Genomic DNA, 18727 nt, shown 5'->3' with positions numbered 1-18727 from the left:
GAACATCTGTTCAAAGGAGATGTCAGCATGTGAAGGAAACAGAAGCATCTCATGTTACTGAAGCAGTAGCTGCCAAACTTGACAGAATATCTGGCAAGTCAAAGATAAGCTGATGAATCTTAAATAGGAAACAGTGTTTGTTGGATAAAGCTTCCAACACAAGCAAACATTCTGGAAAGCAAACAGGAAGAACTAAAAAGAACCTATTAATATGTCATCAGTAGAGAAATTAATGGGAAACGTTCTGATTTCAAATGGGTGGAAATAATGAAACTCTTTTGAGTAGCAGTTCCTAATGCTGTAAATGCAATAGGCAATTTTAGGGATTTAAATTTGAAGTTTAAAATTGAGATGTGCACATTTAAGAAGCACTTTGAGCAGCTGACTGGCTGAAATAGTAAGTAACATGGTGGCAGGTTTGCTTTCGAGGAAATCTTTAAAGAGAACACAGTATGGAATAGTTACTAGTGGTATCTAGAATTGTATTAGAACCCCAAAGACCACTGGAAAAGACTCAGTTCCTTCAGGTTGTCAGCTCCTGTACATACAATTGCCACCAGAATATGCCATCTGCTGGAGAAATCCTTAAAAGCACAAATCTGAATGCTCTTTTACAGGGTATGTTGCAAATGGATTGTTAAGAGGCATCTTGAGTAAGAATGACCTATTTACTAGTGGAATATTTCCATTCATTTCAGAGGACCTCCGGTACTTATGAATCTTTCTTATTTGCTGTTTAAACACATGAGAGCAATACACTGATGTCTGATCAGTGGGTTTTGGGGGTGGTTTTGTGCTTTTCCAAGACTAACAAAGGTACTTTAGGAAAACTTCTGGGATACATCATTAATCAAAGTAAGTTTTGCATGGTAGCATTCAAAGGTACAGCTGTCTGTGAGTTTGTAGATGCTGGAGGTTGTATAAGCACAAAGACAGGGTTCCTGATTAGAATAACATTGTCTCCTGATGAAGTTTCCATTTGATTTGCTGAACAGATTAGTTTTCAGAATAGCTTATTACAAATGAAACTAAAAACCCCTGTGCTATTACTGACATTTACATAGTATCCATGCTGTATTGCCTCAGATCCTAGCTTTCATCTTGTTTCATTTGCAGTAGTAAGAGATGGTGGCTTTCAACTTTCTCTTTACACTTGGCATTTTTTATGATGTCCTTTATCTTAAAAGTAGCAATTTGACCTTTTAGGAATGATCTCTGGATGACACCACAACAATTATCTCAGCAGGGAACAACTTTGGGGTTTACCAGAAGAAAAGATGAGTCACTTCTCTTTTCAGTTTGATGGTATTATGTGGGTTTAGAGTGCCACAAACTTCTTATTCCAAACCACAGGCAATATTAGCAGTTACTTAGTTAAATACACTGTTAAACCTTTCTGTTTGCTCAGTAGTCTTCATTTTTGTTTGGTTTCATCTTTTGGAGAGCAGTCTGAGATTCCTATTTGCCAGTAAGCATATATCCTGAGAGTACAGAAAGTGAATGGAAGCTGAGTTAGTGTTCTGTTGTTGAAGCTATCAAATCCTTTTGGGTTTGTGCTTGTGACATTGGAAGTTCTCAGCTTTGCTTGCGTAAAGGTAATAAAAATGAGCAGAAGATGGCAATAAAACTGTGATGTGTAATAAAAGATGTCATTAATGATCAGCAGTTAACCAGTTTGTGTCTCACAGGTCTTAGAGACCTACATGTTTCACTCTTTTCTTAAAGCTCGTTTGAATAGAAAGATGGATGCTTTTGCTCGAATGGACTTGAGTACCCAGACTGAAGAGGACAGGTAAAGTTTTCCCATTCCTTATTCTTGTTTTGAATCTTCTGTTGATATCAGTAATAAAAAATCCTTTGACTACTGGTGTGAGATCAGGTCATCTGTGACTGGAATCATGACTACTTGATAGGCTGGTGGCCTCAACATACAAAGGACATGGAACTGTTGGAACAAGTCCAGAGGAGGCCATGAGGATGTTGCTGGAGCAACTCCCGTATGAAGACAGGCTGAGAACATTGGGGCTGTTCAGCCTGGAGAAGAGAAGCTGCATGGAGACCTCAGAGCAGCTTCCAGTATCTGAAGGGGGCTACAGGGATGGTGGAGAGGGACTCTTCATCAGGGACTGTAGTGATAGGACAAGGGGTGATGGGTTAAAACTGAAACAGGGGAAGTTCAGGTAAGATATAAGGAGGAAGTTCTTTACTGTAAGGGTGGTGAGGCACTGGAATGGGTTGCCCAGAGAAGTGGTGAATGCTCCATCCCTGGCAGTGTTCAAGGCCAGGTTGGACAGAGCCTTGGGTGCCATGGTTTAGTGTGAGGTGTCCCTGCCCATGGCAAGGGGTTGGAACTGGATGATGTTAAGGTCCTTTCCAACCCAAACCATTCTATAATTCTGTGATAATTAAGATGTAAAAGGGTGATATGAACATGTCCAGGCATGGCTGCTGGAACTGTAAATTGGTGCTAGAATTATAAATGAATACTGTTATTAAAAAAAAGTAATAATATACTGTGTGAGCATACTGAGTTTTAAACCTGCTTATATATTATTTTTGTTTCTCTCAGATTTAACTTGATGTTTCATACCCCAAGAAGACTGACTATGGAGAAAATGGCTTCGAAACGATTCAGCCCCCAGTACGTGGTGAGCAGGCGGATGGTGATCAGTATGCCTGATCTGCAGGAGATCAAGCTGCCAGAGTTCCCTACCAGAAAATCCTCCCTTCGAAAACTAGAAACAGGAGTTGGTAAGGGAAGAATGAACAAATATGGGGTCTTTCCTGTTGTCTCTATGGGTGACATCACTGAACCATTTGCACAGGAGCAGTGTCAGATGGTGGAAGGAACTGGTCAGCTGAGGCATTTTGAGCTGGGACCCCTCCATGCCTGTGGAATCAGTCTGTAGCCTGCTGGAAGTTTTGCTGTAGCACAAAAGACTGATTGGTCACAGTAGGATTGATACTGGAGAATTGCTTCCTGAGGCCATAACTATGTTCAGTCTTCACCCACCGTATGTCCAATTCTCTGCTACCTTTAAATATAAGCTTAGGACTTTTTAACAAAGCAGGGCCTATAGAAACTGCATGGTGGGTATTTTTCCTTTTTGCATAGAATTATAGAATGATAGAAACATAAAATACCAGGCTGGAAGGGGCTTCAAGGATCATCTAGTCCCACCTCTATTAAGCAAAGCATGAATTAGACTAGATATCTTAGTATCGTGTCCAGCCCAATCTTGAAAGTGTCCAACACTGGGGAATCACCACTTCCCTGGGGAGATGATTCCAATGGCTGATAGTTTTCCTTGTGAAAAAATTTCCCTCTTGTGTCCAGTTGGGATCTCCACAGGAGTAACTTGTGCCCATCACCCCATATCTTTTCCATGTGACTCCTTGTAAAGAGGGAGCCTGTTTTCTTTGTAGCCACTCTTTAAATACTGGACTATGGTGATAAGGTCTCCCCTGAGCCTTCTTTAGGCTGAACAGACCCAGCTCTCTCAGCCGTTCCTCACACAGCTTCCCAGTCCTTGGATTGTCTTTGTGGCCCTTCTCTGGACTCTGCAGCCTGTCTACATCTGGTTTGTAAAGCAGGGAACAAAACTGAACACAGTATTCCGAGTGTGGTCTGGCAAGCTGAGTAGAGTGGGATAATGGCATCTTCATCTCTGCTGGTGGTGCCCTTATTGATGGAACCCAACATCTTTTCTTATTATTTTCTTTTCCTTTTTTAACTTCCCCAAAGTTGCTATTACCAGATCAGGGAACACTCTAATGGATATATTTGTGTCCCTAGCACAACTGTAATCTTACTTGAATTTAATGTGATGTGATTGCTTGTTGCTGTGATGGGGATTGGTTTTGTTGTACATAGTAGTCTTCACTGATTGTGAAGACATTTGCACTTTAACTCACTGCTTACACTGACCAGTGTACCGTTTGTTTGCTTTCAGCTGTGAGAATGCCCTCCAAATCAATCAGTACATTCAAAATCCCAGAAATCCACTTTCCTCTGATCTTCCAGTGTGTTCACTCCTACTACACAGACTTCTATAACCACCTCAGCAAAGCTATAAACACCTTACCACCTGATAACTCCGCACTGCTAGCACGGTACTTCTACCTCCGTGGACTTATAAGCCTGATGCAAGGGAAACTGCTAAATGCACTTTCTGACTTTCAAAACTTAGATAAAACAGACTTGAGAATTTTCCCTACTGATCTTGTAAGGAAAATAGTGGAAACCATGGCTCCTGCTGAGCGCTTGCAAGCAGACCGCAAGCCTGAGCTGAAGAAGCTGATAAATCGAGTGATGGAAAACCAAAGAGAAGTTATGAAAATAGATGACCATGTAAAAAACTTTGAGTTGCCAAAAACTCACATGCAGCTGGATGACTTTGTGAAGCGGATCCAGGAATCTGGGATTGTCAAAGACATAGACACTATCCATCGGTTGTTTGATGCCCTAACAGTAGGTGAGTGTAAGATACGTTTTTAGTGACCATTTATCTTGGTGCAATGACAATTTCAAACCTTTCTTTTTAGGAACCAGAATATTTTTTTGTCTCCATTTTTTAATTTTTACTCAGATTTTATGGAACTCTTAAAAATTCACAATTTGTGAGAGTTATGGACAATTTTATTTAAATACCAAAATTATGGAGGGTAGATTTCATGTATACAAAAATACTTGAATCCAAGACAAAGAATCAAGAGCACACATTTTACCATTTTTCATGTTGTGAGGGTGAGGTAGTTTTGTTATCTGATGGTGTGTAGTTCTGCTTTGGCTTAGATTACAAGTAAAGTGAATACAGGACTGTCCTGATTGCTAATGAAAAATACCTCTGTGTTTGAATCATAGAATCATAGACTGGTTTGGGTTGGAGTGGACCTTCAAAAGTCATCTGCTCCAACCCCCCTGCAATGCGAAGGACATCATCAGCTAAAGCAGGTTGCCCAGAGCCACCCATTGTAAATGCAGTAGGTATGTTACCTACCTTACTACCACTGTGGCAAGGTGGCAATCTGTTAAAAATAAACTAACAGAAGAGGGTGCCCAGAGAAGCTGTGGCTGCCCCATCCCTGGCAGTGCTCAAGGCCAGGTTGGATGCAGGGGCTTGGAGCAAGCTGCTCTAGTGGAAGGTGTCCCTGCTCATGGCAGGGGGTTGGAGCTGGATGAGTTTTAAGGTCTCTTCCAACCTAAACCATTGTGTCATTCTGTTGAAATCCAGAACTCCAGTAGCTACTGTTAAATTCCTCTTGGATGGTCATCCTAGCGAAAGGGAAGTTATAACTGAGAGCTTTCTTCTCTCCTGAATGAGATCTGAACCTTGTGATTAGTTTTGAGGAACATAATCTGAGAGTGCTTTTATGAAATACTATTCAGTTCTCTTTCTGTGCCTGGTTTCTCTGGTACCTCTTGCACTTTGTGGCCACAAAGGATTATGCATTGGTCGAAATAGGAGGGCTTTCTGAAGCCAGAGGTAGCACACAGCTCACAAGAATTTATATGTATTTGAGATTCTGCTGTCCAGACACTTGAATTCTTAGAACAATTGATGACTTTGAATTCCTATTACTGAAGTCTTTAACTGTTACAACTTCATGTTTTATCCCAAGTTGGTAGGCATGGGATATAGTAGCATTCAATAAAGAACTGGGAAGTCATAATGAAAAGTATTCAGTTCAGTAGGGAAGCACAAATCCTTTCCCTTTGGCTGACTGAATTTTGGGTGTGATTTAATATAGCAAGATTGGCACAGCACTTGCTCTCTCCCTCCACAGAGTAGGGTGGAAGGGAGGCATCCTCCCTTCCACCCTACTCTGGCATATACTTATTGCAAAGGAATCTTGCTTTGTCTCTTTTAACTGTTTTCCAGGCCTGTTTTTTGATAGTTTTTGTGCCTTGCTTACTCATTTTGCTTTTAGAGGCATGTTTTGGAAGTTGTTAACTTTTTAAAGCTATCTTCCTGTGCAAATCTCTGTAATAGTTTCTTACAGTAAATGGGTTTTGATGTATCCTTTAGGCCATCAGAAACAAATCGACCCTGAAACATTCAGAGATTTCTACAACTACTGGAAAGAAACTGAAGCAGAAGCTCAAGAGGTGAATCTGCCACCGACAGTAACAGAGCATCTAGATAAAAATGAATGTGTCTATAAGTTATCCTCCTCAGTTAAAACTAACTATGGTGTAGGAAAAATAGCTCTGACCCAGAAGCGCTTGTTCCTTCTGACTGAGGGAGGACGTCCTGGCTATGTCCAGATTGCTGCTTTCAGGGATATTGAGGTGAGTACCAAGTAAGTTCTTGTTCTTTTTCATGCCTATGGCCGTAAGCCATGTTCTGTTCGACAAAATAACCCATCTCTCAACTTAAAGTTTCAGTAAGGAGTGTAGGAAACACCTCTGGAGTCAGTAACATAAAGTGATAAGACAAAATCCTGGGTCTGTGGACCAAAAACTTCTGTAATATTGTTTGCTGCATGATGTTTGGAACTTAGATTTTCACAAAACCATCTCTGCTTAACAGTGGGTATGGACAATTGAAATAATTCTCTATACACAATTACAGCTGTAGTTAAAAACAGAGGAAGTTGCGCTGTAGTGCTGCACCTTACCTTTGATTGCATGGTACATCCTTCAAGTTTTCTGTTTTCCATACCTTTCTAGGATGTTAAAAGCACAACTGTGGCTTTCCTTCTTTTGAGAATACCCACTCTGAGGATTAAAACTTTATCTAAAAAAGAAGTCTTTGAAGCTAACCTGAAAACTGAGTGTGATCTCTGGTACCTGATAGTGAAAGAGATGTGGGCTGGAAAGAAAATGGCTGATGATCACAAGGTATAAATATGGGAGTTTCTAACTAAATATGTGCTTTCTGTCTCTGTTCTGAATAATTCATGCATCAATCCGAACTTCTAGGTTTCAGCCAACAATAGCTAAGTAATAAACTTACAGAATCATAGAATGGTTTAGGCTGGAAGGGGCCTTAAAGCTCATCCAGTTCCAACCCCCTGCCACAGGCAGGGACACCTTCCACTAGAGCAGCTTGCTCCAAGCCCCATCTGACCTGGCCTTTGAACGCTGCCAGGGATGGGGCAGCCATCTGGACATAATACTTCTGGAATAATTAAAAAGAAATAAAAAAGATACTACATTTAACAATATAGCATTGTTTTTCTCATCCGTTGGCATGGAACTTTTAATTTACTCACTAGTTCTGTGACTGTGTTTCTGAAGTTCACAATGTGGGAGTAGTGGTCTCACCTTGCTTCAAAATATAATGTATCGAAAGAGTTTTGTCATGCTGGAGCCCTGATGACTGTAGATCCTTTCAACACATAGAGCAAAAATGCCTGCTTCTGCCACAGAAACCTGCAGAAAATGGATGATACAAGGAGGGTTTCTGTTTAAACCACATAATTCTTCATGACTGATGAATTGACTAGTGAAAATGTAGTAATTCAGAGTAATGAATTAACACTGGCTCCTAGCACCCTGCTCCATGACCTTGCCTGGGGATGGAACATGTGATGTTTGACTGAAGTAGCATGAATTATGCTGCATGCTGAGCATGACGTGTGTGACATGGAGACTTGTGAGATTGAAGAGCAGCAGATAAACTACAGTAAGACTTTTGTCTTTAGGATCCTCAGTACATTCAGCAAGCACTGACAAACGTTCTCCTGATGGATGCTGTGGTTGGCGCCCTGCAGTCCTCCAAAACCATATATGCAGCCTCTAAACTGTCTTACTTTGACAGGATGAAGAATGAAGGTCAGTCACATGGCAGGGCTACAAAGCCTGCTGTGTTTGCATCATCTGTCTCAGCTCTTTCTGTTTATGTTCTGGTTTTCAAACTAGCAATCTAAAAAGTTGTGTGACTGCACTTTCCCAGATGTAGTTTAGTAAATAGCATTAATAGAAAGCTTAGGGATTTGTTTCTATTCTTCCTTCTGTGCATCTGAACCTTCTGTCTCCATGTTGGATGCTGTGGTTTTGTTTTGGCTGTTTGGACTGCTCGTGTGTTGCATACTTCTGCTACCACGATGCATACAAATGCTGTTTGGGCTCTCTTGGTCAGCTAATAGAGGGAAAGAAAAGTGAGAGATGTGAATAAATGGTGCAAAATTATTACTTCCTAAGAATTATAGATCGATTTCAAGCTCCAAGTGTACTTTGTGACCCTTTAAACCTCTATTGTAGTGCCTATGATGGTCCCCAAAACAACTTCAGAGACATTAAAGCACAAGATCAATCCCTCAGCTGGTGAGACATTTCCACAGGCAATTGATGTCTTGCTTTATACACCAGGTACAGTGATATATTACTTGCTTTATGTCAGCCAGCTTTAATTAGCCTCTAAAACACGTTATCTCCTAACACCTGCTATTGTGACTGCCTTATTTTGTTACATCCTGACATTCTTGTGTTGTGTGTTGCATACTAAACCAGAAAATCATTAAGAAAGAGCAGTAATGTTGTATATTAAGATAGTCCAAGGCTTAGCTTTTGCAGTCTTAATTTGTCTTCCTGTGTGTATATGCCTTACAATAGACTGCAGTTACGTTTTAATGTGCCAGTTTCCCATTAAGACTTCAGCCACATTTACTGAGCAGGACAGATGAATGATGTTCCACTTTTGATCAGTATTCAGTGTTATTTCTGATCTTTTTGGGGGGGGTGTTTGATTGAAACACCAAATCAGACCCTTGAAATCCCACCCAGACCTGCATGCCTGTACCTCTCATTGTTTATAGTGTGTGATCTGATGTGCTGGTCATTGTATGTAACTTAAGTCCACCCCTGAGAAAACATTCTCAATTTCCTTGTGAGCTTTTCTATGATACTTGGCACATTTATATCTGAGTAATTCAAAAAGCATTGGAAGAAGCAATAGAAGAAAAGTTAGGAACTGTGTTCAATGGGTGTGAATTTAGGTAGCAACTATGATAGCTCTGGATGGTCCTAACTTAACTTCATAACCTTACAGGTTCTCTGATGTAACTTTGTATGGAATTCCTAATATTTGGGCAAGTTAAGACAAAAAGGGGAAGGTTAGTGGAATTCCAAAGATAAAATGGGCAGGAGCAACAGTGTGTGAGTGGTGGGGGTTCAGTAGTGCTTGTCTTCCTTTGTAGTATGGAGGATTCTAAATGGAATGGAGTAGATAAAATTAGTGGATTTATTAGCTGCATTTCAGGACTTAAAAGCCTCTCTGCATTCCCAGTTAGCCAAGTACTTGGTCAGCAATGAAAGAGAGTATCTCTGCTCTGAAAAATGTGGAGATGTGAGATGAAATGATGAGGTGAAGAAATAGTTGAGAACATGCACAAATTCATTGTGAAAACTGGGTCATTCGTGAACTGGTGATGCAAGTTCCAGAACACAGATGGTTTTCATCCCACATTGTCTCTAAAAGTGGTTTCTTTTCTTTTGCCTCATCTCCTCTGCTTCATTTCTAGGGCATCTTGACCCTTCAGAAAGACCTGGCAATGCTCATCCAAAACTGTGGTGTGCTTTAAGTGAGGGGAAGGTGGTGGTCTTTGATGCATCTACCTGGTCTATTCAACAGCATTGTTTCAAAATGGGACGCTCGAAACTGGTAAGACCAGCTCACATGTTGCACTTGCTGCCTTAGCTTGGTGCTTTTGTGCTTAAGCCTGTATGACCCTGAAACACTGGTATTCCTTCAAAGCTATAGAAAGATACTTGAGTTATTTGGGCTTCAGTTAAGGTGGGGGAAATGGCCATTTTTGAGAAGAAGGGAAAGGAGAGAAAATGGATTCATAATGAAGCATCACTGGTGGGAAGTGGTGGATTGGATATTGGGAGGGCCTGCTGGCCTAATGGTAGGAGTGGGTTTTTGGGGCAGGAAGGCAGATTTGAAACAGTTGAGGACAAATCACAGAATCATAGAATGATTTAGGTTGAAGGGACCTTAGAGTTCATCCAGTTCCAGCCCCTGCCATGGACAGGGACATCTTCCATTAGGCCAGGTTGCTCCAAACCCAGTCCAACCTGGCCTTGAACAGTTCCAGGGATGGGGCAGCCACAGCTTCTCTGGGCACCCTGTGCCAGCGCCTCAGCACCCTCACAGGGAAGAATTTATTCCTTACATCTTACCTAAATCACTAAGAATAAGACAATGTAAAGAGAAGGTGAGAAAAGCAGTCCTAAGAATAGATGAAAAATCATCTTTGCTGAAGAACTGGATACTGGGACAAGGTGTAAGGAAACCAGGTGGGTGATACTGCATGAGAGAATGTGCTCTAAAAGAAGGTGACTCAACCAGCAGGTTAAACAGCGTTGCTTATGAAAGACCATTAAAAAGATAACTCTTGATGAAAAGGGAAGCAGAGCTGCAGATGAATGAAAAACATGCAGGAAAAGGGATTGGATCAGTCACTGGTGTGAAAGCTGAGGAATGATGCTGTGGATGAGTGTGGGCTAGAGTCAAAAAGGGAGAGGTAAAGCTGACGATGAAGAGCTGGATGGAGGAAAGGTGGAACTCCAGGAGAAGAGTCAGGTACTGACCTATTCTAAAGAAGAGAAACAAAAGGGAAGGAAAGTTTGGAACTGATGGGACTCAGACAGGAAAGAAAGGACATTCCAGAGACAACAAAGGAAAAAACAGTATTTTCTTAGACACTGCTTGTAACCGAAGTAGGAGCTGTGTTTGTATCAGTTAGGGTGGCTTCTAATCGAGAGGACAGAAACACAACTTCTGTGGTTTCCCCTGATGCTCTTTGGAACTTCTTTGTTTGGGCCAGGAAACCCAGCTTTGAGTCAGTTACCAGGATAAAGCATTAATCCTGTTTACTGAAGGATAAAGTCAGCAGAGATCATTCCTTTCTCTTTACTTATAGAGCAGAGCAAAGGATGGAATACTGAGCCTTTGAGGCTCTGAGCCTTTATCTCTTACTGTAATCACCAGAAAACTCTAACATCTTAATGTAGCCCTTTTCCATGTTACATTAAAGAGTGATTTATTTTCCAGATTTCATTGAATGCTGCTTTTTCTCCTCAGACTTGTATGATCATGGTGGAACAGAGTCAAGTGTGGATTGGTTCTCAAGACTCCAATATTTACATCATCAACACCCACAGTATGTCCTGTAATAAGCAACTAAATGATCATCGTTCTGATGTTACAGACATCATTGTGGACAAGAAGAATGGAGTACCCAGGTATGCTTAGTTACAGTGTTTTCCCCTTAAATATATATATATACATACACACATACATACACAGGCAAATGTGAAGGATGTCTCTACCACCAGAGGAGTCATGGACATGTGGAGAATTGTCCTGTGGTTAAGTAGAAGCCACTTTATGTAGCTAGAACAGCCAGCCTAGAGAATTTGGGAATCAGTGAACAAAGGACTAGTCAAAGATCCAAATGATACAGTCAATCAATTCAGTTGTGCTTTCATTGACTGAAACAAAGGCAAAAAGTTAATTTGTGCTTGAAGAAAAGGAGCCCATAGAGGAAATCAGTGACTGTTTTTCCTAGATGTTAGAAAGAATGTATTGTTTGGAACAGGGAGGCTTATCCTGCTAACATCAGCCTTCATTTAGCCTGGTTTTGTAGCTCCCATATTGTAGTTGGTAAACTAAGAATTTCCTTTTGGAAGAAAGAGCATTATGTACTTTGGAACAAAGAGGATAAAGGAATGCTTTTCTGGCCAAGGATGAGAGTAGCCAGGAATTGGCAGCATCCAGTGATGAATCAATACAGATGCAGTTTAAAGTCACTTCACTTCTGCTTTGAGCACATCATCAACTGGATGTTTGCAGCATGCTTCTGGATTTATCCTGCCTCTTCGTAACAAATAATACGTTTGTTGTTTTGTACAGGCAAAATGCTTTTGCTCTTTTGATAGCACTGGGAAGAGTGTTGGCTGGAGGCCTTAACCTGCAGTCTACCCATGGGAGCAGCAACTCCAGGCCAGGCCAGACCAGACAGCAGCCATAGCTCTGCCATTGGGGCAGTGGGTGAAACTGGGTTTAGGGAGATTTGCTTAGGGGTTGGAACCTTCTGAAACAGAAGGAAATGGAGCTGTTGGAGCAAGTCCAGAGGAGGCCACGAGGATGATCAGGGACTGGAGCACCTCTTGTATGAAGACAGGCTGAGAGAGTTGGGGCTGTTCAGCCTGGAGAAGAGAAGCTGTGTGGAGACCTCGTAGCAGCTTCCAGTGTCTGAAGGGAGCTACAAGGATGCTGGGGAGGGACTCTTCATCAGGAACTGCAGCCATAGGACAAAGGGTGATGGGTTCAAACTGAAACAGGGGAAATTCAGGTTGGATATATAAGGAAGAAATTCTTTACTGTGAGGGTGCTGAGGCACTGGAACAGGTTGCCCAGAGAAGTGGTGAATGCCCCATGCCTGGCAGTGTTCAAGGCCAGGTTGGACAAAGCCTTCGGCTACGTTGTTTAGTGTGAGGAGTCCCTGGCCATGGCAGGGGGCTGGAACTAGATGATCTTAAGGTCCTTTCCAACCCAAACCATTCTGTGATTCTGTGACCCAGAGCTGTTGTTTGCTTAAATGAACATTCAGCTGTCTAGAACCAGCTACTCAGAAGAAAGGGAGGGAAGAAGAGAAATGTAGATCCTTCCTAGGCACTTGGGAAGACCACTTGGTGCCACTTGGTGGCAGAGGATGGACATGCTCCTTCCACTCAAGACTGGTCACCTTATTTGAAAGAATTAAACCCATCTAATAGTTTACTATTGAAATAATGTCAGCATCTGGCCTTGAACCTGTCTGGACTTCAGTTTCTGTTAGAAATCATTCCTGTGCTTTACTCTTCCAGTGTCTGAAATGAAGAACATTCATTTGGCTTACTATAAGATTGGTTATTTTGCAAGTAACTCTTCTGTGCATGCCCTCTGTTCTGAACACAAATGGGCACTGTACTATTGTTATTCTTTAATCTGTGCCAACAGTGAAGCATACTCAAGCAGCTTAGATGGAACAGTGATTGCTTGGAACATCAGCACTCTGAAAGTTAACCGTGTCTTCCAGCTGCCCTGCCAAAATCTCACTTCTATCAAGCTTCATAATGACCAACTGTGGTGCTGTAAGTACATTCCTCAAATAGTAAAAAACATAAAGTGCATCTTCTCATAACACACTGTTTTACTGGACAGAACAGTGCATTAATCTCAAACTCATGTGTGCATGATGTTCCTCCCCCATTCTCTGCTTCATCTGTTTAAGTAGCATTCTGTAGGTAAGGTTTCCAAAACACACAGATGGCAACTTCGGGTTGCCCAGATAAGCTGTGGCTGCCCCATCCCTGGCAGTGTTCAAGGCCAGGTTGGACACAGGGGCTTGGAGCAACCTGCTCTAGTGGAAGGTGTCCCTGCCCGTGCCAGGAGTTGGAACTGGATGAGCTTTAAGTCCTCTTCCAACCCAAACCATTCTGTGATTCTCAGTTACTGCCATACACAGGAACCTGGATCCAAACACCTTAACAGAGCAGGAGCCTTGCAAAATGCCTGGTCCTGCTATGGGCAGCAGTGATGCTGCTGTTGCTGTGCTGGGTTTAACTTCAGCCCTGTTAACTTCGTAGCACAGACACTCGGTCTCAGTTCTATAGGTAAAAATAATAGTGTACTTGAGAACCCAAGTATGAGATGTCCCAATTTTAAGGAGTTTATTTCTTCACCTCTCATCATTTTTGGGCTCTTAAGCTGACAGAACCACGGAACAGCAGCATTTGGAGAAAGAACAGACCTAAAATGTAGGTGCTGGTGAAAACCAGGCAGAAGTACCTCGAAGATTTCACTGTTGATTAAGAAACAGGACAGTTGTTAGATGCATCCATTCTAGTTTGTCTTTTTTCTCAATGGTTTATAGAGATGGAGGAAACAGACACTTCTGTTACTAATTCTTTGTCTCTAATATTGAAGGTACTGGAAGTTGCATACTGGTAGTGTCAACGCATGAATTTCAACTACAGCTGAAAATTGAGCATCACTTGAAGGATGTGTGCTCCTCCTTCCTCTGCTTCCAGCTCTTTCCTGAGGTATTCTATTTAAACTGTTAGTAGAGTTTAAGGGAAGCATGACAAGGCATAGTTACTTACTACAGTATACTTCCTGTCAGCTGTGCTAATGTTAAATGTCTCTTTCCTTGCTTTAGAAAGATGAAGTGTGGGCATCTTACTCAGGGAGTAGTGACCTGTATATTTGGAATACCAAAGACTTCTCAAGTCCACCTCAAAAGATTCATCTTCAGGATTGCTCTGAGATCACTTGTATGATAAGAGTTAAAAGTCAGGTGAGAGACATTTGGGCTGGTTTAAATGTTGTGGGATTCTTTACTAAAGACCAGGTTGGATGGGGTTGGAGCAGCCTGCTCTAGTGGAAGGTGCCCCTGCCCGTGGCAGGGGTTGGAACTGAATGAACTTTAAGGTCCTTTCCAACCCAAACCATTCTGTGATTGTATAATACTTAAGAACTGTGTTCCTTTTCCACTTACTCCTCCCTCTGCTCCACTTAACTAACACTGAAGTCCAGCTCGTAGATACAAAAGGAACAAGTGGACAATCTCCCTGTGTGATCCATCTTCTGAGCCTGAGGGTTCATCTTTCAGTTCAGCAGCTTCAGTTGTCCAAGGGGGAGCCTGAAGCCTGTGGTACTAGGAGCACCCATGCTCCTCTTCTACACAGCATTGCAGTTACTGAGATCGAGCTTGCAGCCTGGTAAAGAGCAAAAGCATTGCTGGGATTGTCTGCTACAGGCTTGGTTTGAAGTGCTTGAAGTGCACCTCTGCCTCAGGTTTCTTATTTGAACTTGCTGGTGCCATGGTTCCCTATAGCAGCAGATTCCAGAAGTTCATTGCCAGCCATGTTACAGAGAAGGACTTTAACTGAAGCTGGACTCTTGCTGGTTTCCCTCACTTCTCTCTTGTGTTAAACAATGGTTCTACATTTGCTTCTCTGCCCTTCTGTGGTTTTGTAGACCTCACTGTGATCCTCCTTAGCTGCCTTCCCTCCAGCCTATGGAATCCTGGTGTTTCCATCTCTGCTCATAGCATAGCTGTTCCTTTCTTGATGGCTTTAGTTACTCTTCCCTGGGTTTCCTCTGCTCTTGCAACACCCAGCAGTCGAGGTACAGGCTCACTGTGGTTTGTACAGTGGGAAAGTGACACATTCTGCCTTATTCTGTGCACTGGATGTGTAGAACTAGAGGCAAAATGAGTTACCAAGGCAAAATTGGGCAGGGGGTCTGACAGACGTAGGCATCACCATGTACATAGGAACTTCCCAGTGTTCCCTTTTCCAGCCCTCACTGTACCAATGTGGCACACAAAACTCCTCCACGTGTCCTAGACTGAAAAGTAAAGCAGTACAAGTGACTGTGGTCTGGTTTCTGTTTCTCCTCCAGATGTGGGTTGGCAGCAGTGCAAGGCTGCAGGGCAAAAGCAAAGGGAAGATCTATGTGGTCAATGCTGAGAAGAAGACTGTGGAGAAGGAGCTGGTTGGGCATGCAGACACGGTGAGGGCCCTGTGCTCGGCAGAGGACAGATACGTCCTCAGTGGCTCTGGAAGGGAAGAAGGGAAGATTGCCATTTGGAAAGCTGAGTAGTTAAGCTATCCCAGCTCCATCTGCCTGTCTGGAAGAAGGGAAGACCTCAGGCTGTGTTGACTCCAGCATTTTGCATGTATTTCAACCCATTGTCAGTGTTACTCTGTATTTATTGAGTTATTTTAGTCCCTGTGTTGCTTAGGGAATGGCAATAGAATCTCTCCTCACACCTTGTGCTGCTCCTGCACATTGGATAAGAAAGGGAAATGTGAAAAGAGGGATGTTTGGCTTTAAACTTGGCCTGTGGTGCTGGAAAGGGTCGGGGTTAGAGGCCAAACTGAAGCCAGCTCAGTAATTCCACTGGAGCTCTTTGTGGGCAGTACATGGAATGCCTAAAAACTGGGATTCAATACTCTCTATAGCCTGGGATAGCTGGAAATGGTCACTGAAAAGACAAAAACCAGGTGTGTTTGCTGGATTTATGGAGTTATTGTAAATACTGAGCATCCTGAACCAACAGCTGGATGCAGCTGGGAAGAGTGTCCATGACCCCTGTGTGTATGTGTATGGTGATGTATTTGAGGTGTAGACACTGACAGGCTCTCCCTGACAGCACTGCAAGCTCCCTGCTGCTGAAACAAGACCCTGGGATGCTCCTAATGCTGTTTTACCTTTTAAACTTGATTCTCCTTTAAAAACAGCACAGAGCACTTGGCATTTGTAAGTTTGTGCGACTGAGCTTTAGGGATGTTTCATCTGAAGCACTTATTTATTTCAGTTCTATAGATATTATGTATTATACTTGCTTTTGGAAGCAACCAAGAAACCTCTGCCACTACTCCCTTCAGTTCCTGTTATCAGAGGAACTGCTGCTACTTCGTGTAGAGCCCACAGAGTCCTCAAATTACTCCTTAGTTACAAAAACAAGCATCATCTCATTGCAGCCTTGAGGATTCCGAGCAGCATTCCTGAATCACTTCCTGCTGTACATTGTTTTCTCCATTCATGACATTACCTACAAGTAAACCAATGCAGCAGAGTTGTATGTGTATTATCAGTGCTGACTAAAGTGAGATACAATATTTAAGATCCTGTAAATAGAAGGAACAAATGGGCTACTCCTGTTAGCAGAGACGGACCAGTGCAGACCCAATGTAAGCTACTGGAACTACTCTGTGTGAAGTTTTAACACTTCCAATGTACTAATGAAAGGTTTTATCACAGGATGATAACTGAAATTTTACATCTTCAGTTGTTTTATTGTCAATGTAAGAACATTAAACACTACATTGACTCTGTCTTCTCTGTCCTCTGTTCCTTTTCCTTTGTCACTCAATACACGATCCAGGAATGATGATTTTTAGCACTAATCCCATCCTCTCTGTTGCCTGTTTCCTTTCTCTCTACACATTCTCCTTTCTAAACCAGCTTCTGCTGATGATTTACCCTCCTGTCTGTGGCTTCCAGGCTCCTGATTTCCTCCCTGCTGCCATGGAATCGTTCAGTGAAGGAAGGGATTCTCAGCACACACACAAGCACTGTGCAGGAGTGTCACTTGCTGAAGGTGACCCCAGTGCCACCAACCTGCCACTGCATGGTGTGGCCTTCATTCCTGACAGCCTTTAAACCCGGGTTTGCTTCTCAATGGGTTTGTACTCAGCTGGTGCAAATGGGAGGTGACAGAGCTGGCAAATGGCCATTTTTATGCCTGTGAATTCTTTCATTAACAGACTCGAAAGGAATGTATTGAATAGCAATATGATACTGGGCACAAGCCTTTCCCTGTGAGGGTGCTGAGGTGCTGGCACGGGGTGCCCAGAGAAGCTGTGACTGCCCCATCCCTGGCAGTGTTCAAGGCCAGGTTGGACACAGAGGCTTGGAGCACCCTGCTCTAGTGGAAGGTGTCCCTCTGGCAGTGGGGTTGGAACTGGATGAGCTTTAAGGTCCCTTCCAACCCAACCTGTTCTATGAGTCCATCATTCATTGACTGTTGCCTCCTTTATAAATGCTGCTTTCTTTAGCAGCAGCTGTTGAATAGCAGGGTATAGGGGAAGACTTTAACCACATCAGAGCAGACCATGAGATACAGGCATCCCTCAACACTACCCCAGCCCTGGGGCAGGAGGACCAGGAATTCCAGCCCAGCTGGTCTGAGGAGCATGCTGACACATTGGTTTGTCCCTCCTGGAGCCTCAGGTACGTGCTCACATCATTGCTTCAGGTTAGAGCTTTGGATACAAACCTGCAGGAACAGCGCACTGGGGTTTGGCTCAGTTTCCAGGTCCACCTTGATGATGGGAAGGGGAAGGGATGCACAGATTCCCTGTGGTCCTCATTGCTCCTCTGCTCCAAGCTCCTCTGAGATCTGATCCTGCTGATACTTTTGACCTCTATGGACTCATCTCTCTGTTTCACCCTGGGGTGAGCTCTTTGAGACCATTGTGGTTGTGCCCATGCAGTGCTTTGCATGAGGCTGTGCTGGCCCATAGGAAGCTCTCCTGCAGCTCAGAACGCTGGAAACTGGCATTTGATGGATGGGGTAAACCTAGTGAGGCCTTTTGTTACAAAGCAGCTTGGCTGGGGCTCAAACCAGGCTGCAAGGGGGAAGGTTTGGGCTCTGATGGTTTGTGCTTGCAGCCCAGAAACCAACCATGTCCTGGGCTGCATCAAGAGGAGCGTGACCAGCAGGTCAAAGGAGGTGATCCTGCCCCTCTATTCTGCTCTTGTGAGACCTCACCTGGAGCATTGTGTGCAGTTCTGGTGTCCTCAACATAAAAAGGACATGGAGCTGTTGGAGCAAGTCCAGAGGAGGCCACGAGGATGATCAGGGACTGGAGCACCTCCTGTATGGAGACAGGTTGAGAAAGTTGGGGCTGTTCAGCCTGGAGAAGAGAAGGCTGCGTGGAGACCTCATAGCAGCCTTCCTGTATCTGAAGGGGTCCTATAGGGATGCTGGGGAAGGACTATTCATTAGGATGAAGCTGGAACAGGGGAAGTGCAGATGGAACATCAGGAAAAGGTTCTTCATGGAGGGGGTTGATCCCTGGCACAGGCTCCCAAGGACATGGTCACAGCACTGGGTCAGAGGTTGTATGGTTCAGTTTTAGGCAGCCCTGTGAGGAGCAGGGGATTTGAGCTCCATGGTCCTTATGGGTCCCTTCCCACTGGAGCTGTTCTGTGCTTCA

General features: G+C 43.3%; 1 protein-coding gene across 1 annotated transcript in view; it reads left to right on the top strand.

Annotated features, from left to right (window-relative positions):
• The window catches only part of DENND3 (DENN domain containing 3), a 38517-nt gene extending 21677 nt beyond the window's left edge, over positions 1 to 16840 (top strand). Inside the window, exons 11-23 of the mRNA XM_005145500.3 lie at positions 1689 to 1792; positions 2570 to 2751; positions 3954 to 4475; positions 6030 to 6292; positions 6674 to 6844; positions 7651 to 7780; positions 8210 to 8317; positions 9469 to 9608; positions 11034 to 11194; positions 12954 to 13087; positions 13923 to 14038; positions 14155 to 14292; positions 15402 to 16840. Coding sequence (XP_005145557.2) covers positions 1689 to 1792; positions 2570 to 2751; positions 3954 to 4475; positions 6030 to 6292; positions 6674 to 6844; positions 7651 to 7780; positions 8210 to 8317; positions 9469 to 9608; positions 11034 to 11194; positions 12954 to 13087; positions 13923 to 14038; positions 14155 to 14292; positions 15402 to 15602 — 2370 coding nt within the window. The 3' untranslated portion in view covers positions 15603 to 16840. The remainder of the gene's footprint in view (positions 1 to 1688; positions 1793 to 2569; positions 2752 to 3953; positions 4476 to 6029; positions 6293 to 6673; positions 6845 to 7650; positions 7781 to 8209; positions 8318 to 9468; positions 9609 to 11033; positions 11195 to 12953; positions 13088 to 13922; positions 14039 to 14154; positions 14293 to 15401) is intronic.
• Positions 16841 to 18727: the final 1887 nt, after the last annotated feature.

This window comes from Melopsittacus undulatus, chromosome 1 (genome assembly GCF_012275295.1).
Source record: "Melopsittacus undulatus isolate bMelUnd1 chromosome 1, bMelUnd1.mat.Z, whole genome shotgun sequence".
In the NCBI taxonomy this organism is placed as follows: Eukaryota; Metazoa; Chordata; class Aves; order Psittaciformes; family Psittaculidae; genus Melopsittacus; species Melopsittacus undulatus.
Note: the sequence above shows the minus strand (reverse complement) of the source record. Positions and strands in the feature narration are given on the sequence as shown.